This window comes from Peromyscus leucopus, chromosome 2 (assembly GCF_004664715.2).
Source record: "Peromyscus leucopus breed LL Stock chromosome 2, UCI_PerLeu_2.1, whole genome shotgun sequence".
NCBI lineage: Eukaryota > Metazoa > Chordata > Mammalia > Rodentia > Cricetidae > Peromyscus > Peromyscus leucopus.
In genome coordinates this window covers 150,112,571-150,138,545 of record NC_051064.1, presented here as the reverse complement: position 1 = coordinate 150,138,545, position 25,975 = coordinate 150,112,571, and the positions used below count along the sequence as shown (strand labels likewise).

General features: G+C 49.7%; 2 protein-coding genes and 1 long non-coding RNA gene across 4 annotated transcripts in view; 1 reads left to right on the top strand and 2 right to left on the bottom strand.

Moving 5' to 3' along the window:
- The window catches only part of Nol9 (nucleolar protein 9), a 22,124-nt gene extending 6,291 nt beyond the window's left edge, over positions 1 to 15,833 (bottom strand). Inside the window, exons 1-9 of one of the 2 annotated variants that reach the window (XM_028883093.2) lie at positions 15,065 to 15,833; positions 13,483 to 13,702; positions 13,047 to 13,174; positions 8,733 to 8,868; positions 8,530 to 8,620; positions 7,919 to 8,016; positions 3,623 to 3,784; positions 2,493 to 2,796; positions 1,163 to 1,274 (exon numbers count right to left, since the gene is read on the bottom strand). In XM_028883093.2, the coding sequence (XP_028738926.1) occupies positions 1,163 to 1,274; positions 2,493 to 2,796; positions 3,623 to 3,784; positions 7,919 to 8,016; positions 8,530 to 8,620; positions 8,733 to 8,868; positions 13,047 to 13,174; positions 13,483 to 13,702; positions 15,065 to 15,685 (1,872 nt within the window). In that variant the 5' untranslated portion in view covers positions 15,686 to 15,833. The remainder of the gene's footprint in view (positions 1 to 1,162; positions 1,275 to 2,492; positions 2,797 to 3,622; positions 3,785 to 7,918; positions 8,017 to 8,529; positions 8,621 to 8,732; positions 8,869 to 13,046; positions 13,175 to 13,482; positions 13,703 to 15,064) is intronic. The other variant, XM_028883094.2, reaches the window with a different exon arrangement.
- LOC119087487 lies at positions 11,395 to 13,039 on the bottom strand. The gene is made up of 2 exons (XR_005090966.1): positions 12,820 to 13,039; positions 11,395 to 12,769 (listed from the first exon to the last, which is right to left on the bottom strand). It is a non-coding gene; the product is annotated as an uncharacterized LOC119087487 (long non-coding RNA).
- Positions 15,790 to 25,975, top strand: Tas1r1 (taste 1 receptor member 1). Its single transcript, XM_028883095.2, has 6 exons — positions 15,790 to 16,798; positions 20,282 to 20,588; positions 22,316 to 23,077; positions 23,472 to 23,684; positions 23,992 to 24,112; positions 24,883 to 25,975. Exons 1-6 carry the CDS (start codon positions 16,608 to 16,610, stop codon positions 25,812 to 25,814), a joined length of 2,526 nt encoding a protein of 841 aa, XP_028738928.1. The 5' UTR covers positions 15,790 to 16,607; the 3' UTR covers positions 25,815 to 25,975.

Below are 25,975 nucleotides of genomic sequence, written 5' to 3'. Positions count from 1 at the left end.
TAGAAAAGTACCTAAGACAGTACGTGTGCACATGCAGGTGAAGCTTCGGCTGATTGCTGTCAGCCTAGTCCTGTGGAATGATCCTTCTGGACACTGTGAAGACGTGTTGCTCTCATTGTTAATAAAAAGCTGAGGGGCTGGAGAGATGGCTCGGAAGTTAAGAGCACTGGCCGCTCTTCCAGAGGACCTGAGTTCAATTCCCAGCAACCACATGGTGGCTCCTAGCCATCTGTCATTTGATCTAGTGCCGTCTTCTGGTATATAGGCAGAACATTATACATAACAAATAACTAAATAAAAGCTGATTGGCTGATGACTAGGCAGGATTTTCGGGGCAGAGAGAATGACAGGAAGGAGGAAGGTGGAATCTGAGGAATTTTGAGCCAGAAGCAGAAGCAACATGGGAAGTTCACAGATGAGGTAAATGAGCCTTGGGGCAGCACATAGATGAATAGAAATGGGTTAAGTTAAGCTGTAAGAGCTGGAGACAATCTAAGCTATCGGCACGAGCATTTACAGTGATTAAGTCTCTGTGTGATTCTCTGGGAACTGACTGGCGGGACAGAAGTCTCCGTACAGCACACAGCACACAGCACGGGAGAGGCTCTGGGCTCAAACACCCTCACCAAACAAGCCCTGCTGCGGTCAGTGTTCACCATCTCCACCCTAGATCCCAATCATAGAGCATTCCCCAAAGCAATCCCCAGCAGCCTGGACTCAAAGTTCCAAACACTTTGGTGTTGGAACCCAACAGGAATAACAAGGTCCCCTGGAGGCTACTCTATGTACCAGGTACCGCCAGGAAGGCTCACGGAGCCCTACAGCATCCTGAGACATCAGGCACTACCCTCATGCAGGTAACAGTGCAAACGAGAGACAGCCAACAGATCAGGCAACGTAGAGCTGGCATGAAACTACAATCCATACCAGACACTAAGCTTGCCAGCCAAGGACCCAATGCCAGCTCTCCATCTTCTCCCAGGTAACCCAGCCTCACTGTTCCTTAGTTTTCCCATCTGAAAAATGGGGATAATATCAGAACCCAAACCACAGGGCCGTTTTGAGAATTAGGGAAGCAATATACAGGAGGAGGCAGAGCGCCCGGGACACAGGAGGCCTCAAGTATCAGTAAACAGACAGTTTCTCCCACCACTCTGATTACCTGATAGGGTGTGAGGCTGTGCAGAGGACTAAGTGGTCCTGGCACAGGAGGCATCAGCTGGCTAAGGTAACCCAACACTGCCAGATCTCGGAAGATTTTGTTGTATTTGGCCCTGAAAGGTAGAGCAGAGCAAGTTGAGTGGAGAACACAGCAAACCCACTTGGGGGTAGAAGGGAACAGCATCTCAGTGACATAGGCAGCACACTAGACCTTGTTCTTTCAGATGCCTCAACCCTCGTGCTGGAGATGTGGTTCAGTGTTAGAGCTGCTAGCACGTTCAAGACCCTGGTCTGATGGTCAACCCTTCCCCTGCTCTCTCCCCTCCTAAAACCCTGCCTTGACACAGTCCTCCAAACAACAGAAAGCCCAACAACCCCTCAGCACTGAGCCCTTGGTCACTAGCGTGGGAAGCCCCATCTCCATGCCCCTACAAGGAATCATTCTCCTTTAAACATATAGCAGTGGTAACTGGAAAAAAATCTTAAGAGTATTATCTCTCCTTTTTGTTTACAGGGTGTGGTGATATATTGTGTACCCTAATAAACTTACCTGAGGATCAGAGGACAGAGCCAGCCACTAGATTAGACATTGAGGTCAGGCAGTGGTGGCACACACCCTTAATCCTATCACTCAGGGAGGCAGAGATCCGTCTGGATCTCTGTGAGTTCAAGGCCACACTGGAAACAGAGGCAGGCAGTGGTGGCACGCGCGCGCACGCAAACACGCAAACACACACACACACACACACACACACACACACACACACACACACACACACACGCCTTTAATCCCAGGAAGTGATGTCTGGGCAGAGAAAGGTATATAAGGCATCAGGAAACGAGAACTCATTCTCTTTTTTTTTTTTTTTTTTTTTTTTTTGGTTTTTCAAGACAGGGTTTCTCTGTGTAGCTTTGCACCTTTCCTGGAACTCGCTTTGGAGACCAGGCTGGCCTCGAACTCACAGAGATCCGCCTGCCTCTGCCTCCCGAGTGCTGGGATTAAAGGCGTGCACCACCACCGCCCGGCGAGAACTCATTCTCTTTAGGTTGAGGGTTTCCTAGAGGTAAGAACTAGTGGCTGGCTGTCCTGTTTCTCTGATCTTTCAGCTTTCACCCTGATATCTGGCTCTGAGTTTTTCATTAAAAGACCATCTAGGATTCGAACAGCAACAGGGCTTCACAACAAGCTGGCCTTGAACTCATGATTCCTGGCCCTGCCTCCCAGGTTCAATAATGAAGGGCAAGAGCCACCATGACCGGTTTTCTAAACAAGTGAGCAGACAATGCCTGGCTCACTGCAGGAAGCTTTACTCCAGTGACACTGTACTTACCTGTTTTTTTCATTTTTATCACATAAAAATTCTGAGTGAACAGACATCAGCTTATGTCCAGTGAAGACCGGAACTGGACTGGAGTCTTTCTCTTCATCAGTAAATTCCAAACTGTCTTCAAATTCTTCAATTTCAAAACCTCGATGTCTCCTTCTGATCTTGCTTTTTGTATACAGGCCATCTGTGAGCTCCACATATTCTGAGGTCAGAGCGGGCATCAGGCGTCCCCGGGCAGTAGACAACTGAACAACATAGTTGGGAGACAACAGTCGGATCAGGTCGACCAGCAGCAGCAGTCCGTCGTCTGCGGTGGGAGAGAGACTGTAAGCACAATGTGTGTAGCAAGGGCTAAAGACATGGGCCAGGTGTGGCACAAGCCTCTAATCTCAGCATCTGGGAAGCAGAGGCAGGCAGATCTCCGTGAGTTTGAGGACAGCCTGGGCTAAAGAGCGAGTTCCAGGACAGCCAGGGATGTTACAGAGAGAAACCTTGTCTCAGAAAAAAACAAAACAAAACAAACAAAACAAAAAACCCCAACAAAACAAAACAAACAAATCAAGATAGAGAGACATGGCCAGGCAGTGTGTACACAACTGACAAGACCTGATGCCCTTTTCTGGCTTCCAAGGGCACACAGCACACAGTGTTTGGACAAAACAGTCACACAAAAATCAATCGATTGCCGGGCGGTGGTGGCGCACGCCTTTAATCCCAGCACTCAGGAGGCAGAGGCAGGCGAATCTCTGTGAGTTCAAGGCCAGCCTGGTGTCCAAAGCGAGTTCCAGGAAAGGCACAAAGCTACACAGAGAAACCCTGTCTCAAACAAACAAAAAATCAATCGATTAAAAAATAACCAACAACCCAAAAGCTCAGAAACGGAGCTGTGGCTCACTTGGTAGAGTGTTCCCTCGGTATGCAGGAAGCCCTGGGTTTAAGCCCAGCAACACATAAAAGGAACAGTAAGGACAAATACCTATAACCTTTATACTGTGGCGGACGTGGGAGGAGGGTTCCGAGTTCAAGGCTGTCCTCAGACACATGTATGGAAATATCACAGGGCACCACCCCGTAAATGTGCACCTGCACAGCACTCACGGTAGCTTACACTGCAACACATGTGCATGGCTCACCTTTCACCCAGCCCATTGTGTTGATGATAAGTGGGGACTCTCTCTTGTAATCTCGGAACACGTATTTTATTATTTCGATGTAATTCTCATAGTCATTATGACAATTCGTCTTCCCGTAGTACACCATCCTCTGTGGCCTCCTCGGGTGGGTGTAAGGTGGTCCTAGGGAATAACACACGGGGTCAGGGACCAAGCACTGGCCCAACACAGAAGGCTCTAACCAGTGGTTCTCAACCTCCCTATGCTGCGACCCTGTAAAACAGTTCATGCTGGTGTAGTGAGCCCCAACTAGAACATGATTTTGTTGCTACTTCATAACTGTAATTTTGCTACTGTTATGAATCGTAATATCAATATCCAGTATGTGACCCCCATGGGAGTCATGACCTACAGTCTGAGACCTGCTGCTACAGGGGTTCCATCTACATCACTGCCAAGCAAAAGCAACCATGCCATGGCCACAAACAGTGGCCAAGATTTTGTGTTATTGCCAACCCTGACAAAGATCTTAGGAAATCTCAAACCACCAAGAACATCCCAATTTTGTTTTTGGAAGTCCATTTAATACAAGGACAACCCCACTTTCATATATGTAAGTCAGCACCAATCATGTTCTGACATGGCTGCATTTGTTCCAGGTATCTGGGATACAATCATGAACCTCCCCACCTTCTAGGGCTTACAGTCTTTCAAAAATTCAATTAATGACCTTTAATAATCCCTGGCTAAGTGGTACTTTATACGTTTAATCCCAGTATTTGGGAGGCAAGGCAGCTGGACCTCTGTGAGTTCCAGGCTAGCCAGAGCTACACAGTAAGAGCCCTAATGCCCCCAAAGGAAAGAAAAGACAAAAAGAAATAAAGAACCAGAGCAAGGGTTGGTGAGATGGCCCAGGGGCAGGAGCACACACCACTCTGGCAGAGGACCTGGGTTTGGTGTCAGGAGGCTGACAGTCACCTCTCACTCCAGCTTCAGGAGAATCAGATGCCCTCTTCTGGCTCCAAGGACATTTGCACTCATGTGCACAAACCACCCTCCCCCGAATACACATAATTGAAAATAAATCTTAGGATGAGTGTTGGTGGTGCACACCTTTAATGCCAGCACTAGGGAGGCAAAGGCAGGTGGACCTCTGGGAGTTCGAGGCCAGCCTGGTCTATAGAGCGAGATTCTGGACAGGCTCCAAAACCACACAGAGAAACCCTGTCTTGATTTAAAAAAAAAAAAAAAAAAAAGTTCGTATCATTATTTGGGAGCTGACTGACAGGACAGGAAAGACTCCTTACAAAGGACTGACCCTACAAGTTGTCACTGGATTTCTGTGTGTGTGTGTGTGTGTGTGTATTGTGTGTGTGTGTGTGTGTGTGTGTGTGTGTGTGTGTGTGTGTGTAGACACTTGCACCCAACTCCTCAAAACAAAGTGAGTGTAAACTTATTTTAAACAAAATAAGTTTAAAAACCAAACAGCGGGCTGGGCATGGTGGCACACTTCTGTAATTCCAGCACTTGGGAGACAGAGACAGGTGGATTTCTGTGAGTTCCAGGACAGCCAAGGCTACACAGAAATATTTTGAAATACAAAAACAAAACAAAACAAAACAACAAAAAAATACTAAAAACTCCAGGACTTAAACAGGCATTCTTTCCAGATATATAAGTGGCCAATAAGCGTTGAAAATGTAAACACTGAAGACGACACCCAGTATTAATAGTCACAGAAGGACAAAACACTGCTTCACACCTGCCTGGTGGTCTGTAATCAAAACCACCACCCCTGGCAAGAACAAAGAAAATCAATAGCCTGAACGCTGACGGTGGCAACTTAAAAGATGGCACAGCCACTGTGAAAACACCTGGTGGCTTCTCAGAAAGTGAACACAGGACTATCACAGGACCTAGCAACTGCACATCTGGGCACACAACTTAACGGAGAGCAGGGTCTCGACTGTGTACTTGTCCACTGTTGTCATAGCAGTGCTGTTCACAGCAGCCAAAATACACAACTCCCACAGTGGGATGGAGAGCTCAGTGGGTAAAGGTGCTGGTCATGCAAGCCTGAAATCAAACCTCGGTCCCCAGAGCCCAGAATGTGGGGACACACATCTGGCATCCTAGCATTCTCAAGAATAAAGGTTGTAGTGGGTAGCCATCCCAGCTTTGGTCTGAAGTTCCAACCCCCACTGAGGCTTTGGTAACTATCACGTCTACAAGGCGGGTCCAAGAGAGGGCCCTGAAGACCCGAGATCCCGAGGTGCTGTCCTCTCTATTCCTGGACCCTGGATGGTGGAGGTTGACCGAGCAGAGTTCTCCAGAGAACACCGCTGGACTGTGACACACCTTCCCCAGACCCTGCGACCTACCTATCCCTTCATTTGTAAGTTACGCCACTAATAAACCTCCCTTTTAACTACGTGGAGTGGCCTTAATAATTTCACCAATAAAAGGTGGCTAGGTGAGGTCACTTAAAAGCTTGCAGGCCAGCTAGTTTGATATATGCAGTAACACAACAGAAAAATAAGGGACCCTACCTCAACAAGGTGGATAAAAACATGGGATGCAAATACTTAATGGAATCATCTTAGCTACGCAAAGAAAACTAAGGTTATTTTTCTCCCTGTATGTGCATATGAAATGTTCAAGCTGATTATCCTCTGCCTTCCAAATTGCCATGGGAGTGCTGGGGTCACAGGCAGACGCACATGAGCAGAGCCACCTTCAGGCTGGTGTGGCAGGGCCTTTATATGGTGATATTTTATTTGTACTAAAATGTGATTTTTATGTTAATAAATAAAGTTGCCCGGGGGTCAGAGCTATTAGAGCCATAGCAAAAGCTGGGCGGTGGTGGTGTACGCCTTTAATCCCAGCACTTGGTAGGCAGAGCTAGTAGATCCCTGTGTGTTCAAGGATACAGCCAGCATGGAGACACACGCCTTTAATCTCAATACCAACCATAGAAGACCTGGAGGTCTGTACAGAAGGCAGTGACGAGGCGGTCATGTCTCTTGGCTGAAGAGGATAGCTGCAGCTCTGACCTCTTGGGCTTTCATCTCTGCATTGGCTCTGTGTTTCTTATTTAATAATAAGACGGTTATTTCTACACCTTTACCCATCAAGCTTTGGTCTGAGATTAAGTTGACACATTCTATAACCTAGATTCTAATCAAACCAGATGCAGTACTGAGTGACTGGCTTACAAGATTAACTAGGAAAAAAGAAAGACTAACTAGGGACATTCCCAGGGACAGAACTAGACCAGACAGTAACTAAGAGCTGGTCGTGGAGTTGATCTGTAAAGAGAAGCACTTCACTAGGCGATAATAAAAAAATCTGAGCCGGGCGGTGGTGGTGCACACCTTTAATCCCAGCACTGGAGGCACAGGCAGGCGGATCTCTGTGAGTTTGAGGCCAGCCTGGTCTACCAAGTGAGTTCCAGGAAAGGTGCAAAGCTACACAAAGAAACCCTGTCTCGAAAAAACAACAACAACAACAACAACAAAAATCTGATATAGCAACAAGAACTACAACCCCATAAACAGATTTAACATCCCTGCATTATACAACCAGAAGTGGCTAAGACGACCACATTTATTTTGTGTATAATTCTAAAAAAATTCTATCTGCACTTTGAAACAGGAAAAGGATTTACAGGTGAATGCAGGAAAAATATCATCTGTGGACTGTTCAACAGTACTGGGTCACGGTTCAGGTCACCCAGACGTTATTAGGGCGAGACATATTGGGAAATTTATACAAAACAGGAGCTAAAGACGGCTCACAGGTTAGGAGCACTGGCTGCTCTTCCAGAGGGCCCGGGTTCAACTGCCAGCACCCACACGGCAGCTCACAACTGTCTGTAACTCCAGTTCTAGGAGATCTGACACCCTCACTCAGAGGTATATGCCAGGCACCGGGTGGCGGTGTCGGTGGCGGTGGCGGTGGCGGCGCATGCCTTTAATCCCAGCACTTGGGAGGCAGGGGCAGGCGGATCTCTGTGAGTTCCAGGCCAGCCTGGGCTACAGAGTGAGTTCCAGGAAAAGCACAAAGCTACACAGAGAAACCCTGTCTCGAAAAACAAAAACAACAAACAAAAACCCAAAATGACATACATGCAGGCAAAACACCAATGCACAAAAAATAAAAATAAATCATTAACAAAATTTACATAAAATAGTTCATTTCCTAAAATAAAAACACATTCAATCAAGTTTGTTGTGGAAGCTAGAGGCAGATCTTTGCCTATTTGACATCTGATGCAGAACTCTGTGGCTACGCTCACTTGACAGCTGTAACACATACCCAGCAGTGCTTCTGTAATGTTAAGTAAGGCAATGCAGCCAGGAGGAGTGAACTCCGTCTGCCCCAGGTCACATTCCAGATAGTCAACTCCAGGAAGGCTGGAAATCATTAAAGAGAAAGGTCAATCTCAGGCGGCTGTCCTCTGTAGCTGTGACTCTGTGTGACATGTGGGCATCGTCACCTTGTATAGCCTTGTAGCTGTCACAATCCAAAAGCAAGGCCCCATCCCATCACAACAGGCAAGGTTACCACCAAAACAACAGCCCAGGCCTGGGTTTGGGGATGACACTGGACCAGTATAGATCCCAAGACCAAGCACCCCCTCTTGGGGGTCACAGGTCAGTGTCAGTGAAGAGTGCCACTGCCCAGCTGACAGCACACAGCACTGAACACAATCCCACCGCTAGTCTCTCCATCAAGCTGGGCATGTTGGCTTATATCTGTAATCACAGCACTGGGGAGGCTGAGGCAGGAGAATCACCAGGAGTCCAAGGCCAGACTAGTCTAGAGAGTGACACCATGCCTCAGGAGGTCCAACAAAAACCCAGTTTCTCCCCTGGCATCTCACTTCGTGCCCAGATGTGACCAGATGAAAACACAAGCATGCTTACCTATTCAATAACTGGTTAATCAGTATTCTACTGAACGTTGACTTTCCAGTGTCACAAGCGCCACACAACAGGATGACAGGGCAGCCATCTACTTTTGCAGGTAAAACAAATAGTGAGCCCCAGTGTCAGCCAGTCCTCAGGACTGAAGTTACACAGTGCCTGAGGCTCTGGAGAATATGGAATTGAGAAAAGGTGATGCTCACCACAGGACGCGCTGACTAGCTCTTCTAGGGCACAAAGGCCGCTCTCATTCAGGCAGATGCCTTTCTTCTTCCTCTGTCTTCTGATACCAATCGTCTTCAAAGTTATATACTCAGAATTAATCCGCACAGGAGTATTCTGAAATGTAACAATTTAAACTCTAAGGAAAGTTTTCTTAAAGATATATATTTGCAGCTGGGCAGTGGTGGCACACTTTCATCCCAGCACCTAGGAGGCAGAGGCAGGTGGGTCTCTATATGAGTTCAAGGCCAGCCTGGTCTACAGAGCTAATTTCAGGGCAGCGAGGACTACACAAAGAAACCTCGTCTCAAAAAACCACACACACACAACACACACACACACACACACACACACACACGCATTTGTTTATAAAATAATAAGCAATGTGTAGTTGTGAGCTGTAAAACAAAACAAGACAAAAATTGGTTCCTTTCTCTCAGTACCCCAGAACTCAGCCCATCAGCAAGTCCTGTCTATTCTTTCTGAAGTACATGTCTGTTTTCACAGTGTACACCCACTCTCAGGCTGCCACACATCTGGAGAAAGAAAGGCATTAATTAAAATGTAGGGAGAGGTTGGTGATCTGAAGTCAAGGCCATCTCTAAACACAAAACAAAACCCAGGACTGGGGATGGGGATTTAGCTCAGTGGTAAAGCGCTTGCCTAGCAAGCGCAAGGCCCTGGTTTGGTCCTCAGCTCCAAGGGGAGGGGGGGCGACACGGGACGGGACGGGATGGGGGGGGGGATATGGGACAACCCAGGACAGATGCAAATGCAAATGAAGAGTGAAAAGGACAGCTATGCTCATCTGTCACTCAAAGAAGCACTAAGAAGCTACAAAGGGATGTGCTAGCTGCCGTGGGGAGGAGGATAAGGGTCACCATACAAAAGAGGATGGACGGAGGAACCACAAACACATCCTCATCCACCAGCAATCACAGAGGGCATTCCCGCCTCTGCAGAGGTTAAAATGTAATCCCAGAGCTGAAGAGAGCGGCGATCTCTGTGGTTTGAGAGCTAGTTAACGTGCTCTTGCAGAGCGAAGAGACGCTGTAGAGTTATGTGTCAGACCAGTGTCAGACAGCTCACAATCACAATCATTCTGGCTCCAGGAAATCTGACGCCATCTCCCAGCTCCTAAAAATATGTGGCATACATAGACATATAAATGACAATAAAAAACTCTTCAGAATGCAATCACATGAAGGGCTAGGGAGGTGGCTTAGTGAATAAAACTCCGGTTTTTAGGACCAGAGTTTAAATCCCCAGTACCCATGTAAAAACTAGGAAGGTATGAGGGCTGCCTGAAATTCCAGTACTTGGGAGGCAGAGACAGAGGAACCCTGGGAAAAGCTGGTTAGCTAGACTAGCTGCAACTGGTGGGCCCCAGGTTCAGCAAAAGACCATGGACAATGTGAGTAAGTAGAGATGGATTGAGGAGGACATTCCACATCAAGTTCTGACCTCCACATACACATTAGGCACCCCTCCACACACACAAATAAATAAAAATGTAATCATATTGGCATACGGCTTTATTCCCAGTACTCCAGAGGCAGAGGCAGTTGGATTTATGAGTTCGAGGCTAGCCTGATCTATAGAGCAAGTTGCAAGACAGTCAGGACTGTTACACAGAGAAACACTGTTTCAAAAAAAAAAACCAAAAAACCAAAATAACAATCAATAAAATAAACAAAGTAACTACATGAGACACCACAGTAGCATTTGTCAGTAATCCCAGGACACCAGAGGCAAGAGGAATACAAGGCTGAGGCCTGTCTGGGCTATACAGTAATACTGTGCCTCAAAAAAAAAAAAAAATTGGGGATAGGGTCTGGAGAAATGGCCCAGAGATGGGATCTTTCGGAAGGCTGATGTTCTGTTCCTAGCGCCCACATACGTGGCTCACAACTTCCTCTAACTTCAGGTCCCGGACTGTAAACTCACCTCTGGTCTCCACAGAAACTTGGCACCATGTGCACAGACTCACACAATTAAATACTGAAATAACAACACAAAAGCACATCCATGCCCCAACCACCTTCACAGCATCTCCCTTCTCACAGCAGCTCCACAGCAGGGGTGTCTTGGTTCCCTCTCCCAGCGTTATGCAACTATGAGAAGAATTCTTTGCTGGCTCCTGTCTTGCGGCAATTATGCAAATGAACTGCCAGGCTAAGTGGAGTTTGTTTTGAGACAGGGTCCCTCTCTAGTCCAAGCTGTCCAACATAGACAGAGATCGAGGCCAGCCTGGTTCACAAAGCAAATTCCAGAACAGCCAAGGATGTTACACAGAGAAATCTTATCTTTAAAAAGCCAACCAAACAAAACAGACCGACTTGGAACAGTACACACTGTGATGTTGGTATGAACAGGGAAGGTGTGGCTCAGTGGCCTACGTGTGTCTATGTCGAGTTGACAACTGTGCTCAGTTAGAGAAACCCTTCTCAAACACCTAAAAAGAGCCCTTGCTGTTCTTGCAAAGGATTGGGGTTTGATTCTCAGCACCCATAGGGAGGATCGTTCACCACCTCCTCAGGCACCAGGCACACACTCGGTACACAAGCACACATGCAGGCCAACACTCACACACACAAAACTTAAAAACATTTAAACAAAACAAAACAAATGCCTGTAAAGTGCTGGGGAAACAACTGAGCCAGTAAACTCAAGGCCCTGGGTACAGACTCAGGCGTGGAGCTGTGTGTGTGTGTGTGTGTGTGTGTGTGTGTGTGTGTATGTGTGTGTGAGCGCGTATATATATGTATGTGTGTATATATGTATGCGTGTGTAGTGACCCATCAGCTGGAATGTGCACACGGATGCTGTGACAGCCATCCAGCCTCCTTGGCAAGCTTCAGGCCAACCAGAGACTGTCTCAAAGGACAGACAGCTCCCAAGTAGCAAAGCTCAAGGTGTCCTCTGGCTTCTGCATGCACCTGCACATGCATGCAATGCATACCAGCACATACACATAGAATTGCTTGGTCCTCCCAAGGTCACACAGCCTTAAGCTGTGTCATAGGCAAACACGTTCACCATGGACCCCATCAAGGGTCGGTTAAGCTGAGCTTCCCCTCTCCAGTGTTGTCACTCCAGCCCTTCTCCTTCATCCCCACCCACTGTTAAAGCAGTCTCATAATTCCCCTAACAACAACAATAATCTCTTCACTACAGCTCCCTGTAACTAACTTAACTTTCCTTCCTTCCTTCCTTCCTTCCTTCCTTCTTCTTCCTTCCTTCCTTCCTTCCTTCCTTCCTTCCCACTTAATCCTGCAGTTTCTTTCTTCCCATCTCCTGACCTCAACATGAGGCTGTTCCTCAGCAGAGCACTGAAACCAGTCTGGTCCAGATCCTCGTCCTGCACCTGTGTCTTTCTCAGACCACCTTAATTAGACTGGCAATGCCTCCAACGCTGGTCATTCCTCGGCACCTCTGTGAATCTGGTTTTAACCCCCTCTGGAGTGACATGGCCCAGACCTCAGGCCCCTCTCCTCTCAGCTCATCAGCGAGCTCATGCTCTCTCTTTCTCTACCTCATTTTTGTTCTCAGATACCTTCTGTTGCAGGCTCCCAAATTAACAGCCCTACCATTTTCTCCAAACTGCAGACTCACAGACTACTGCCTACCTGACATCTCCAACTGTATGTCTTTTTTCTTTTTCTTTTGGCGCTAGGGTGCCATGTAGCTCAGGGTGGCCTCCACATCACTATCTAGCTGGAGATGAATTTGAACTCCTTATCTTCCTGACTACACCTCCCAAGTGCTGGGATTACAGGCTCGTCCTACCACAGCTGACAAAGAGGTGGCTTCTGCTGGACAATGAAACTGAGGGAGAAGAGGGAAAATGCTCATGACCACCTTTCTGTAGGTGCCTGTGTGAACGCACGCCACACCACATAAGTGGGGGTCAGAGGACAAAACCCAGGAGTGTTCTCTCCTTCTACCAGGAGTACCTGGGATGGAACCCTAACCATCAAGCTTGTTCAGCAGGTGCCTTTACCCACGACACATACACCTTTCTATAGAGACTCTCCTAACTGATGAAACCCCGGTACCCCGTAACACCTTTCTATAGAGACTCTCCTAACTGACGAAACCCCGAGGTGGTACCCCGTAACACCTTTCTATAGAGACTATCTCCTAACTGATAAAACACTGAGGTGATACCCCGTAACACCTACCCTACTCCCAAGACAGAGAGGTCGATCATTCTGAAAGCGCTCCCTACACAGTCATTCAGCTGACTGCGCTGGTGCAAAGGATCGGCGCACGTAAGTGAGTGCTGGCTTTACCTCCTGCAGGAAGACATAAGATGCGCACTTATAGGAGCTCATGAAGTCCACAGCGGGGGTCCTCAGCTGCTCCAGCAGCAGAATGGAGCCCAGGGGAGGGAAATACTGGACTACCCAGTTTCTGTCCTCTGCAAAGAGAAGAAGAACCACCTCAGAAAAAGTAACCATTTAGATCCTGAGGGTTGTCATCTCAACTGCAGACTTGTGGAGAGGAGCACACAGTAGAGCTCATTTTTCCACGTCTGGGTGGAGACACCACAACCCAAGACTGCCGCCTACTAGCTTCATGGTCGCAGAAAACGTCTGTTGTAAAATGGTGGAAATAATGGCATTTTAATACTCAAGACCTCTGTGAGGATTCCACAGAGTACGGAGACCAGAACATAACAAGCACTTGAAACTCCCCGCCCTGATGCAGGAGGCTGAAGCCAATTACCCAGCTTCATGTGAGGCCTGAGCAGGGCCCGCAGCTCTCTTCGCATCTCCTTCTCACTCTTCTCAGGTTCTGAGTACCGAAGCCCGCCGATGGTCAGGTAAGAGTTGGTATAGGCAGAGAAGACATCTCGGGCAGGCTGGCCCTGTTTGACGATATGGCCGTATATTTCCACCTGGCCATAGATGCAAGTCACCCGGCAGATCCCACTAAAAGTAAAGCCCTGGCAGGGGCAAGAAAAACAGAACAAAACATTATGGATACTGTTACCAAAGACAGAAAAACTGGAAAATCTTAACTTGCTGTTCACTTCTCAAAATGATTTTTTTTCTTGAGACAGGGCCTCATGATGGAGCCAAGACTGTCCTAGAACTGACTAGGTAGACCAGGCTGATCATCTCATGGAAAGCCAACCACCCCCACATTCAGAGTGACTGGCGAGAAACATCCATGTGTATGTATCAAACTACAGAGCTCTGGGGCTGCAAAGGTGGCTTAATTGAATGAACTGTGAACGGGTGGCTGTGGAGCCCCCAAGGGACTGGACTGGGCCCTATGGATACAGAAGACGGTTGTTTGGTTTGAACTGTTTGGGGGGCACCCAGGCAGGGGGATCGGGATCCGTCACTGGTGCATGGGCAGGCTTTTGGGAATCCGGTGCCTGTGGTGTGATGCTTTGCACAGCCTTGGTGCCGTGGGAAGGGGCTTGGACCTGCCTAGGCTCAGTGTGCAGGGCTCAGCTGACTCCCCATGGGAGACCTCGATTTGGGGGGATGTAGGGAAGTGGGGTGGCTTGGGAGAGAGGGCTAGGGGGTGGGAGGAGTTAGGAGGGGGATCTGTGGGTGGTATGTGGAGTGAGTAGAAAATTTAATAAAGAAAAATGAAAAAAAGAAAAAAGCACTGGCGGCTTTACCAGAGAACCCATGTTTGGTCGCCAACACCCATATAGTGGCTCACAACCTCCTTTAACTCGGTTCAGAGGGTCCGGCGCCCTCTTATGGTCTCTGCAGGCACTGCACACACATGGCGTACCGAAATGCAGGCAAGACACATAAAAAAGCCAAAACAAAGCTACACTGTACTAAGTGACCAACTGTCAGGCTTTTAACTTAACCCTAAACATCATAACCCCATTGCAGCTCCCAACATACTCACAAACTCTACCACCCTGTGCTTACAAAGGCGCACAGACAGCATGCTCGTCTCCGATTTCTGAGGCTTCACTCCTTCCCGGCATAAGAGGGGCGATCTCCCTAACCAGGGTCCACGTCAGACCGCCTGGGCTTAACTCTTGGATCTGCCTTGCTACTAAACTAACTTCGTGCAAGTTACCTACCTTGTTTTTCAGCCCATAAACACAAGAAAGAGATGGCAACCGTCGCTCCCGTGAGACCTGGGAGTGCTAAATAGTTTGAAACACCTCGAACTCTGGCAGCTACGTGCCCAATAAATCCGACCCATTAATTTGCTAGTATAGCACAGCCAACAGGCCTACAGATTCTCGAGGAGGAGGATGGACTTGCATACGATCTGCATCCGGAGGACAAAAGGGGCGGGGACCAGAAGCTCCCCGCGGGCGACTCACCTCCCCGGCTGGCAGCAGCAACAACACACGGCCCGAGCCTAAGTCCCGCGTGGGTTGGGTGACGTTCGATGACAGGGTTTGGACATGGCGCGCGGGCTGGTTGCGGGGCGCGGGCTGGCTGCGGGGCGCGGACTGGCTGCGGGGCGCAGGCTGGTTGCGGGGCGCGGGCTGGTTGCGGGATGCGGGCTGGCTGCGGGGCACGGGCTGGCTGCGGGGCGCGGGCTGGCTGCGGGGCGTGGGCACACTGCCCGGCGCGGGCCGGCTGCGGGTCCGGACCTTGCACTTTCCGGCCACGTGCGAGCCCGCGGTGACACCCACCTTCCAGTCCCCGCCCAAGGCGTGGGCCCGCAGCAGCCGCCGTCGCAGGCGCCGCAGCTCTCCCCGGGTCAGGACCCCAAACCGGCGACGGCCCCGACGACTGAGGAGGAGGTGGGGCCGGGCCTTGCGAACCCGCTGCCAAGAGGAGCGGCTCGGAACCCGCCTGAGCAGCACCTCTGAGTCCGCCATGCTTGGCCCGGAACGCCTCCGACGTGCCAATCTCGCGAGATCACGTCGCTCCGCCCCCAGGGTAAGGCGTGAAGCGCTGCTGACGCCCTCTCCCGGCCGGCCTCTGCAGCACATTAAGAACTTCAGCCCTCCCGGTCTAGGCTCAGGCTGCAAGAAAAGCTTTGCAATCCCACCCAGGGCCCCATTTACATTATGCAAAACCTCACCCTCGCCCTCCTGGTGAAGAGGGGGAGCCAAAGGCCCTGTATTTAACCACAAGGCCACCTCTCAGGAAATCCACCTGGGATTTCTTTTTCTTCATGCAGAAAAAAAAAAAAAAAATCCAGGATTGGCATTTAAAACAAATTCGGTCCATTTGTATAGGCTAGGTTTGCATACATTTGACTTCTGGCTGAGGGGAGCAATCCTGGATAACAAGGTTAAACACTTTGAATGTCTGAATACTAGGGCCGGCAGGTGTCCACTTAAAGCCTAGTCTCAGGCTTACTTAATGGGGTTTACCAAGTTCTGTAAGTCTCTGGAGGCACTGGTACAACCAGCAGTTTGTAAGTTCCTCCTGTGACATCGGTAGGGGATGGCTTCAGCCCAGGACTTCACAGCCAGCCTGGACAGCAGAGCAAGAGACCACCTCAAAAACAAACAAACAAACAAACAAAAAACAAGAAAGCCATCAGCTCCCTGATAGTACACCTGATCTTCAGTGTCCGGGTCTTCCCTCTCCTCCCTGAAAAATGTCAGGGCTCCCTTCCCCAGCCCGGTGAAGCCAAGAACACCAGGGCAAGGGCAGAAACCACAACCGTCCAGGGGAGAGGTCTCAGGGGGCCACCTGGTTTGCATCCATGTCCTGGCCCTGCCCAGTTCCTGAGAGAGACCACAGCCGGAAAGCCAACCGCCTTTCTACAGCGGGACTCCAGTCCCACCCCTCCCAGGGCCCTGAAGTTAGGGAGCATCTGAGCATTGTCACTCACTGTATTTAAGCAGCCAGCCTTGTCAGAAGTGTGCTCAGCCATGCTGGGCAAAGTGGCATCTGGCCAGCATGTTTTCCTGGGCAGCTTCCCTGGTCAGCCTGCAGCTCCCCATTGTTTATTGTTGGGCCTTCAGCTGCTACAAGACAGAGTCCTCTCCTGGCTTCAGCCTCCCAGGGGATTACCTCCTTGCAGGCCTGTTCGCTCTCCATGCGGACTGTCTGCAGGTGAGACACAGACCCCAGGTGACACGCTGTGACAGGTAAGAGCCAGCAGGGTTGTCACTTAGTGGTTGGGATATAGTTTGATCAGTTTGGAGCTTGCCTAGAGTGCATGAGGCCCTGGGTTTAATCTCCAGCACCACACCAGCTAGATTTGGTGGCTGGTGCATGTATTACCTATAATCCCTGTACTGGGGAGGTGGAGGTCAAAGGATCAGAAGTTCAAGGTCATCCTCAGCTACATAGTGAGTTTGAGGCCAGCCTAGGCTAGAAACCCTGTCAGAGAGAGAGGTGGGGGGAAGGGAGAGAGTGAGAAACAAGAGAGAGAGACTGACTCTCACTCAGAGGGACACAAGGGCTCCTCTACTTACCTTTGTCCCTAGTCCTCCCTCACTAATCTCTAAGGACTAAATTCAAGCTGGTAGCTAACAAGTCCATCAGTTTCTAGGATGCTACTATTTATTTATATTGCAATGTTTAATTTTGTTCTGTGTATTATTATTTATACTGCAATATGTTCTTTTGCTTTTGCTGTTAGAGTGGGTTGTAACTCCATTCAAGTTTCCTGGCGTTTCTGCAGCTGGCAAGTGGGATTCCCCATGGGTTTCCTTTTAAAGATGGCTGCTCACAGTTTATGCTCAAGTACTGTGTTGGGAGGGAGGTCCAGAGTGCTCTCATAACAGGCTGTGATATATTCTGCACATGAGGACTACCTAACTGTTGGCCAGGAAGTAAGGTTCTGGAAGCCCTGGCCTGTGAGGACTAGGCCAAAGAGCTGCAAATAGGAGCTGGGGAGAGGAAACTTGGGCTTGGAAGACAGGTTTTGAGAAGGACACAAGAAAGCTGGCTTCATGGGCTGGAGAGAGATAGATGGCTCAGAGGTTAAGAGCACTGGCTGCTCTTCCAGAGGACCTGAGTTCAATTCCCAGCACCCACATGGTGGCTCACAACCATCTGTAATGAGATCTGGTGCCCTCTTCTGTGTACATAATAAATAAATAAATCTTTAAAAAGAAAAGAAAACTGGCTTCGTAAAACTGAAGGACTCTGTGTTCGAGAGGTACTGAACTGGAAGGAATGGGGGAATCTTCTAGAAGGCAGAAAGCTAGAGAGTGGGACATGCAGCAGGGTTGACCTCAGCGTCATGTCCCTGTTGAGAGTAGCTGCCAAAGCAGAGAACTCTCAGCTGAGCTTGAGCCCTGTGAGGCAGGTGTAATGTAATAGTACATTCAGTTTGTCCAAGGGACAGTGCCTAGAGTTGTTGGCTCAAACATCAGTCTAGATGTTACTGTAAAAGTATGTTTTTGATGTGATTAACATTTAAATTAATAGACTGAATAAAACAGGTTGTCCATCAACAGTAAGTGGGCCTCATACAATCCACTTAAGGCCCCAGAGAGAAGACTGAGGTCCTGGAGAGCAAAGAGACCCTGCCCTCAGACTCAGGACTACAGTCCCCATCTGCCCTCAGACTCAGGACTACAGTCCCCATCTGCCCTCAGACTCAGGACTACAGTCCCCATCTGCCCTCAGATTCAGCCGTCTAGTCTACTGGCTAGCTCTACTAGTTCTGAACTGAGTAACTCCCACAGTCATGTGAGCCAGTTCCTTAATGTGAATCTCCCTGTGTGCCTGCTTGTGTGTGCTTGAGTGTGTACTTGAGTGGATGTGTGTGCTTATGTGTTAACCCTGTTTCTTTAGGGCAGGGCTCTTAATTTTTTGCATTTATGCCATTTTTTAACCTGGAAAATGTTTTTAAAGATTTATTTTATCTTTTTTTTTGGTTTTTCGAGACAGGGTTTCTCTGTGTAGCTTTGCGCCTTTCCTGGAACTCGCTTTGGAGACCAGGCTGGCCTTGAACTCACAGAGATCCACCCACCTCTGCCTCCCAAGTGCTGGGATTAAAGGCGTAAGCTACCGCCGCCTAGCTTTTTTTTTTTTTTTTATAGATAAATACTTTATTATATATACATATATACACTTTCTCTTCTTTTTCTTTTTTTTAGTTTCTTGAGACAGGGTTTCTCTAGGTATCCACCGTGGCTGTCCTGGAACTCGCCCTGTAGCCCAGGCTGGCCTCGAACTCACAGAGATTCGCCTGCCTCTGCCTCCCGAGAGCTGGGATTACAAGTGTACGTCATCACCGCCCGGCTCATTTGTTTATTTATTCATTTATTTGTTTTTTTGAGACAAGGTCTCTCTGTGTAGCCCTGGCTGTCCTGGAACTCACTCTGTAGACCAGGCTGGCCTTGAACTCAGAGAACCTTGTGCCTCTGCCTCCCTAGTGCTAGGATTAAAGGTGTGAACCACCATTATCCAACTACTTTTTTATATTTGTGGGTATTTTACCTACAAATACATCTGGGTACCATGTACATGCCTGGTGCCCACAGAGGCCAAAAGAGGGCATCAGATCCTCTGGAATTGGGGTTACAGATAGTTGTGAGCTGCCATGTGAGTGCTGGACCTCTGGGAAAGCAGCCAATGATTAACTGTGAGCCATCTCTCCAGCTCCTCCTGAGAATTTTTAATATGACTTTAGGTATACAAAATAAGTATACATTTGGGCATGGGAGCCCATGCCTTTAATCCCAGCACTCAGGAGGCAGAGGCAGGCAGGTCTCTGAGGCCAGCCTGGTCTACAGAGTGAGTTCCAGGACTGCTAGGGCTACACAGAGAAACCCTACCTTGGAAAAAAAAAAAGGAAGGAGGAAAGAAAGATAGAAGACAGACAGACTAAAAGTAATGAGATGAATGTACTTGTTTACTTTTACATAAAGAAATCTCAGCTGGGGGGCTGGAAAGATGGCTCAGTGGTTAAGAACACTCACTGCTCTTCCAGAGATTCTGAGTTCAATTCCCTGCCCCCACATGGTGGCTCACAACTCCAGTTCCAGGGGACCTGACACCCTCACAGAGACATATGTGCAGGCAAGACACCAATGGACATAAAATAAAAATAAACAAATAAAAATAAATCTCAGCTGAGTATTTGGCACTTCTGGACACAGAATTTTTTTTTTTTTTAGAATTGGTATGTTGATTGTTGAGAACACTACTTCAAATATATAGTATAAATAGCAAAAGTATGCTTCGGGCCATTTCTGAGGTTATTGGAAATTCTATCCTAAAGCCAAGCCAAAAATCATTGAACAATTTATTAGAAAACTAAAGTCAGCAACTCAAACAGGTATTTAGGTAATCAAGCATTCCTATAGAGTCCAATCTACAGAGATGCTGATCTGATGCTTATGTGCTACAGGACGGCAGCAGACGAGAAGGAAAGGTCTTTGTTTTCCTTATTAAACCATCATTCTCCTATGAGAGCAGAAAACTAAGTACATACAAGAAAGACAGTTTGCAATGTGTGATAGTCTCAATTCTGAGAACCTGAGCCGAGGTGTTTCAGGCTGGTGTTGGCTTGGAGAGGCAATCTCAGTGTTCCTTTCTGTCCCCAAAGCCTAGGGTGCAGGAAGTGGCACAGCTCAGCCTTTCCAGTTCTCCCTGGGCTCTTTTCCCTACAGACCTGGCAGCTTCAATGGCCATGGCTACCACCTCTTCCAGGCCATGCGGTTCAGCATTGAGGAGATAAATAATTCCACAGCCTTGCTTCCCAACATCTCCCTGGGATATGAGCTGTATGATGTGTGCTCAGAGTCTGCCAATGTGTATGCCACACTGAGGGTGCTTGCCCAGCACGGGACTGACCACATAGAGATGCAGAGAGATCTTCACAACTATTCCTCCAAGGTGGTGGCACTTATTGGTCCTGACAACACTGACCACGCTGTCACTACTGCTGCCCTGCTGGGCCCCTTTCTGATGCCCCTGGTAAGCCAAACCTTGGGGATCCCCATCTGTAAGTCTGGGGTGGAGGGCAATGGGAGCTGCTTCTAGCCTTCCTGCCTCGGCCATCACGAGGAAACCCTGTCCTTCCTTTGATTTTTGTTTGGTTGGTTGGTTTGACATGGGGTCTCACTGTGTAGCCCTGGCTGTCCTGGAACTCACTCTGTGGACCAGGCTGGCCTTGAACTCAGAGATCTGCCCGCCTCTGCCTCTGACTGCTGGAATTAGGGGCATGCACCAGCACACCCAGCTCCCCGTCCTCCTTTGGAGCCACCCAGCTGCTCACTCTCTGTGCCCTCTCTCCATCCCAAGGCCCCATTGCCTTTGCTACCCCACAGCCTTCACTTCCCACCCCAGACACTGTGTCCCCTGGGGCATGCATGCCTTTCTTCCCTGTTCTGTGGTGGTCCTGTACTGCCCTACGCCTGGCCTCTGCTGTGCTCAGCAGTCTGTCTATGCAGGTCCGCTGTCCTCATGTACCTGGCTCTTCCTGCCCCCAGTCATTGAACGTCCTAGAGCTCTCTAGTCTGGCTTGTTTTATCCTTCCATTTGTGCCTCAGCCTTGGATTCTGCCCTCAATTAATCCAGCTGTAGCAAGAGTACCTTCTAGAGCTCCAAATCCAAAGCGCACTTTTCAGTCCTTACCCCACACGGCTTCCTTGTGACATGTCTGACCACTCCCTGTATGGCACCATCCCTCACATTTACCCCCCCTTACTTTCAGCTCCTCTCTCTCGCTTTCTGAAGAGGGTCCTTTTGCCTCCCGCCTCTGGGGCAGCTGCTATTTCCCTGGTCTCCTCTTCCCTCCTGTTCCAGGCCATAGAGACCATGCATTCTGACTTCTGAGCATGTACTCCTCGCCCGGCGTCCCCAGCAGTGGCCTCACCATGGCCCACACGACCCACCTAGCTATTTACTGACGGTTTTCAGACCATCACCATTAAAATCTAGCTTTCCTTCAGAACCTTTCTTTTTTTTTTTTTGTTTTGTTTTGTTTTTTGTTTTTTGAGACAAGGTTTCTCTGTGTAGCTTTGCGCCTTTCCTGGAACTCACTTGGTAGCCCAGGCTGGCCTCGAACTCACAGAGATCCGCCTGCCTCTGCCTCCTGAGTGCTGGGATTAAAGGCGTGCGCCACCGCCGCCCGGCGAACCTTTCTTTCATCTTTTTTCTTTTGACGTTTTGAGACAGGGTCTCTCGTAGCCCAGGTTGGCCCTATAATTGTGTTGCTGTCTATGCAGTAGATCCTCCCTCCTCACCGCTGGGATTAGCAGCCACACCTGGTTAAATTTTCACCTTTTACAGGGCCCCACCATCCCTCACACAGATCATCCCCTCAGCCCTGGGCCAGGCTTTCCAGCACTGTCACTTGAACAGAGGTATACTCCGCAGACTTGAGTCTGAGCATGTCATTTCTCAGGGGGAACCTTAGGAGGTCCCCACAGTGTTCAGAAGTGAGCCCCTCAGCTTGAGTGTTCAGGTCTCCTGCCCTGCCCTACTCATGTCAAGGACCTGAGGCCAAGAAAGCATGGTTTGTTCCGTGTTTACATGACATGGCCCTTTCACTTGGTCTCGATCCCCACACCTCCTGGAACTCCCCAGAGGAGCCATACTTTGTTTTCATACTGCCTACTCTGGGTGGGGACTGTGGGGAGGGGCAGGCTTCCGTCAAGGTTGGTGGTGCTGACCGCACTGAATGGAACCCCTCCCCGCAGATCAGCTACGAGGCCAGCAGTATGATGCTCAGTGAAAAGCGCCAGTTCCCATCTTTTCTTCGTACCATCCCTAGCGATAAGAACCAGGTGGAGGTCATGGTGCTGCTGCTGCGGAGTTTTGGATGGGTCTGGATCTCACTCATTGGCAGCTATGGTGATTATGGGCAGCTGGGCATGCAGATGCTGGAGGAACTGGCCACCCCACAGGGCATTTGCATCGCCTTCAAGGACATAGTGCCTTTTTCTGCCCAAGCGGATGACCTGAGAATGCAGCAGATGATGCGCCACTTGGCTCAAGCCAGGACCACTGTGATCGTGGTTTTCTCTAACCGGCACCTGGCTGGAGTGTTCTTCAGGTCTGTGGTGCTGGCCAACCTGACTGGCAAGGTGTGGATTGCTTCAGAAGACTGGGCCATCTCCACGTACATCACCAATGTGCCTGGGATCAAGGGCATTGGGACAGTGCTGGGTGTGGCCATCCGGCAGAGACTTGTTCCTGGCTTGAAGGAGTTTGAAGAGTCTTATGTCAGGGCACTAAAGGGTGGCCCCAGGTCTTGCCCAGAGGGCTCCTGGTGCAGCACTAACCAGCTGTGCCGAGAATGCCATGCTTTCACAACACAGAGCATGCCCATGCTTGGTGCCTTCTCAATGAGTGCTGCCTACAATGTGTACCAGGCTGTGTATGCTGTGGCCCATGGCCTCCATCAGCTCCTGGGATGTACCTCTGAGACCTGTGCCAGGGGCCCAGTCTACCCCTGGCAGGTAAGCAATTCCAGCCAGGGTGTCTGCATCCAGGAGAACATCCAAACCTTGCAGTGTGGGTACATGGACGATCTGAGGAGACAGTGAATTGGGGTCTTCTCTTAGATAAATTGTTCTCCTCTCTGAGTCTTGTCTTCATTCACCCACTATGCCCCAGAGATGTCAAAGGCCAAAAATGTCCGCAAAAAGAGTCCTTTATTAGAGGTCTCTCAGGAGGCTGGTCAGGGGTCAAGGGGGTCCTAGAAAAAGTGAGAACAGATTGCTGAGGAAGGAACCAGGCCTTATAGGTGGGTTGGGATCACCCAGGACAGAAACACAAGAGAGCCCCTGCTTGCTTCCTGGGCTGCCTGGGTCTGTGTGGTCTATGGCACTTCATGACATCTGTCTGTCCCAGCTTCTGCAGCAGATCTACAAGGTGAATTTCCTTCTACATAAGGATACTGTGGCATTCGATGACAGCGGGGATCCTCTAGGTGACTATAACATCATCGCCTGGGACTGGAATGGGCCTGAATGGACCTTCCAGGTCATTGGCTCTGCCTCGTTGTCTCCAGTTCAGCTAGATATAAATAAGACGAAAATCCAGTGGCATGGGAAGAACAATCAGGTAACGGGGACATGGTTAGTCACCAGGTGACTGCTTTATGTTACCAGGAGCCTGGGGAATGATGCCCACCCAGAGCAGGAAGGAGGTGCCAGATGTTAGGCCACCTTAGCTCTGCTCAGGCCTGCCAGGGGCTGCAGGACTGATAACACAGGAGCTCTGTGTTATCAAACAGACGCTCCCAGGGCTTGCTCTGAGCATGAACCCAGGGGCAGAAACGAACGCAGAGATCTCTTTTCTGAGCCACATGTGAGCTGTCCCTTGACTGGGGCTCCTCTATGTGACTGCAAACCACTGTGGCTTCTTACAGGCACCTACGTCTGTGTGTACCAGCGACTGTCTTGAGGGGCACCACAGAGTGGTTGTGGGCTCCCACCACTGTTGCTTCGAGTGCATGCCCTGTGAGGCTGGGACCTTTCTCAACAAGAGTGGTGAGTGAGCAGTGAGTGGGTGATCGACCCAGCACCCAACGGCCCTAGAACCAGGGCTCTAGTTCCTGGGCCTGCCAGTCGGATACAGGTTGGAGAACACTTGCCACTAGGCTGAACTCAGACTGTGGTGTGTCCTCTGTTAGAGAACTGCCCCACCCCAGCTTCCACAGATGAATCTGGTCCTAAATACAGCCTCTTTATCCAAAGAGATATAGCTCCTTTATGCTGTTCTGTTTATATGAAGCCCCTTCTTTGTGCCAAGAATTCCTCACCTGAATGGTTTGGATTAAAGGTAGGTACTGGCTTGTCTGCAGCAGAAGGAAGCCATGTGCTCCATTCAGTGACTCAAAGTGGAGGGCAGAGAGCACAGTAGGGAGCTTTGGACTCGGCTTAGAGCGTGGACACCACTCTTCCTTTGACTATCTCTGTGGTGAAGGAGAGTCAGGACTCTACTCTAGGAGCAGATGCTCAGAAGGTGGATCTGGTTAATGGAAATGCTGATGGGAGAGGCTAGCTGCTCTGACAAAATCAAAAAGCTTTGCGTGTTTGTCAACCACCTTTGGGGTCCCGAGCCATACAAAACACAGACCTTTTGAGGATGTGCTTCGCCTGTGGCTGTCTAGGCTCCCCTTTCACTATGGCTCCAAAACCTGCCTGCCAAGGCGCAGCTTTCCCAGCATCTCCCAGGCCTGGATGACCTGGACCCCCTCCCCCGCTCCTCCCCTTCCTTCTGCTTACCTGGCTCTCAGAAACCTTACCTTTACTTTCAGATCTTCACATCTGCCAGCCTTGTGGAAAAGAGGAATGGGCACCCGAGGGCAGCACCGCCTGCTTCTCACGCACCGTGGTGTTCTTGGCTTGGCAGGACCCCATCTCTCTGGCGCTGTTAACAGCTAACACACTGTTGCTGCTGCTGCTGTTTGGGACCACTGGCCTGTTTGCAAGGCATCTTCACACGCCTGTTGTGAGGTCAGCTGGGGGCAGGCTGTGCTTCCTCATGCTGGGTTCCCTGGCTGCAGGGAGTTGCAGCTTCTACGGCTTCTTCGGGGAGCCCACGGTGCCCACATGCTTACTGCGCCAGCCCCTCTTTTCTCTCGGTTTTGCCGTCTTCCTCTCCTGCCTGACAGTCCGCTCCTTCCAACTGGTCATCATCTTCAAGTTTTCCACCAAGGTACCCACATTCTACCACACCTGGGCCCAAAACCACGGTGCCAGTCTGTTTGTCATTGTGAGCTCCACGGTCCACTTGCTCATCTGTCTCACGTGGCTTGCAATGTGGACTCCACTGCCCACCAAGGAATACCAGCTCTTCCCCCATCTGGTGATTCTTGAGTGCACAGAGGTCAACTCTGTGGGCTTCCTGCTGGCGTTCACCCACAATATCCTCCTCTCCATCAGCACCTTCGCCTGCAGCTACCTGGGTAAGGAACTGCCAGAGAACTATAACGAAGCCAAATGTGTCACGTTCAGCCTGCTCCTCAACTTCGTATCCTGGATCGCCTTCTTCACCATGACCAGTATTTACCAGGGCAGCTACTTGCCCGCGGTCTATGTGATGGCGGGGCTGACCACTCTGAGTGGCGGCTTCAGCGGTTACTTCCTCCCCAAGTGCTATGTGATTCTCTGCCGACCGGATCTCAACAATACAGAACACTTTCAGGCCTCCATTCTGGACTACACGAGGCGTAGCGGCTCTACCTGATCCGCCGGGACTGTTGGGGAGGGGCAGACCGGAAGCCTCTTTTGTCCTGAAGGTGGTAGATCCAGCGGGGCTGAGGGTCTGAGGTGTCTTGGAGAGCTCAGCCATGGCTTGCGATTTATAAGTGCACAGAAGAATCCAGCCTAATAAAGACGTGAATTGTG

Coding starts and splice junctions, on each gene's coding strand:
- Tas1r1 (XM_028883095.2), top strand. CDS start 16,608: ATGTTTTCCTGGGCAGCTTCCCTGGTCAGCCTGCAGCTCCCCATTGTT. Junction 16,799..20,281: donor CAGGTGACACGCTGTGACAG/GTAAGAGCCAGC, acceptor TTTTCCCTACAG/ACCTGGCAGCTTCAATGGCC. Junction 24,113..24,882: donor GACCTTTCTCAACAAGAGTG/GTGAGTGAGCAG, acceptor CTTTACTTTCAG/ATCTTCACATCTGCCAGCCT.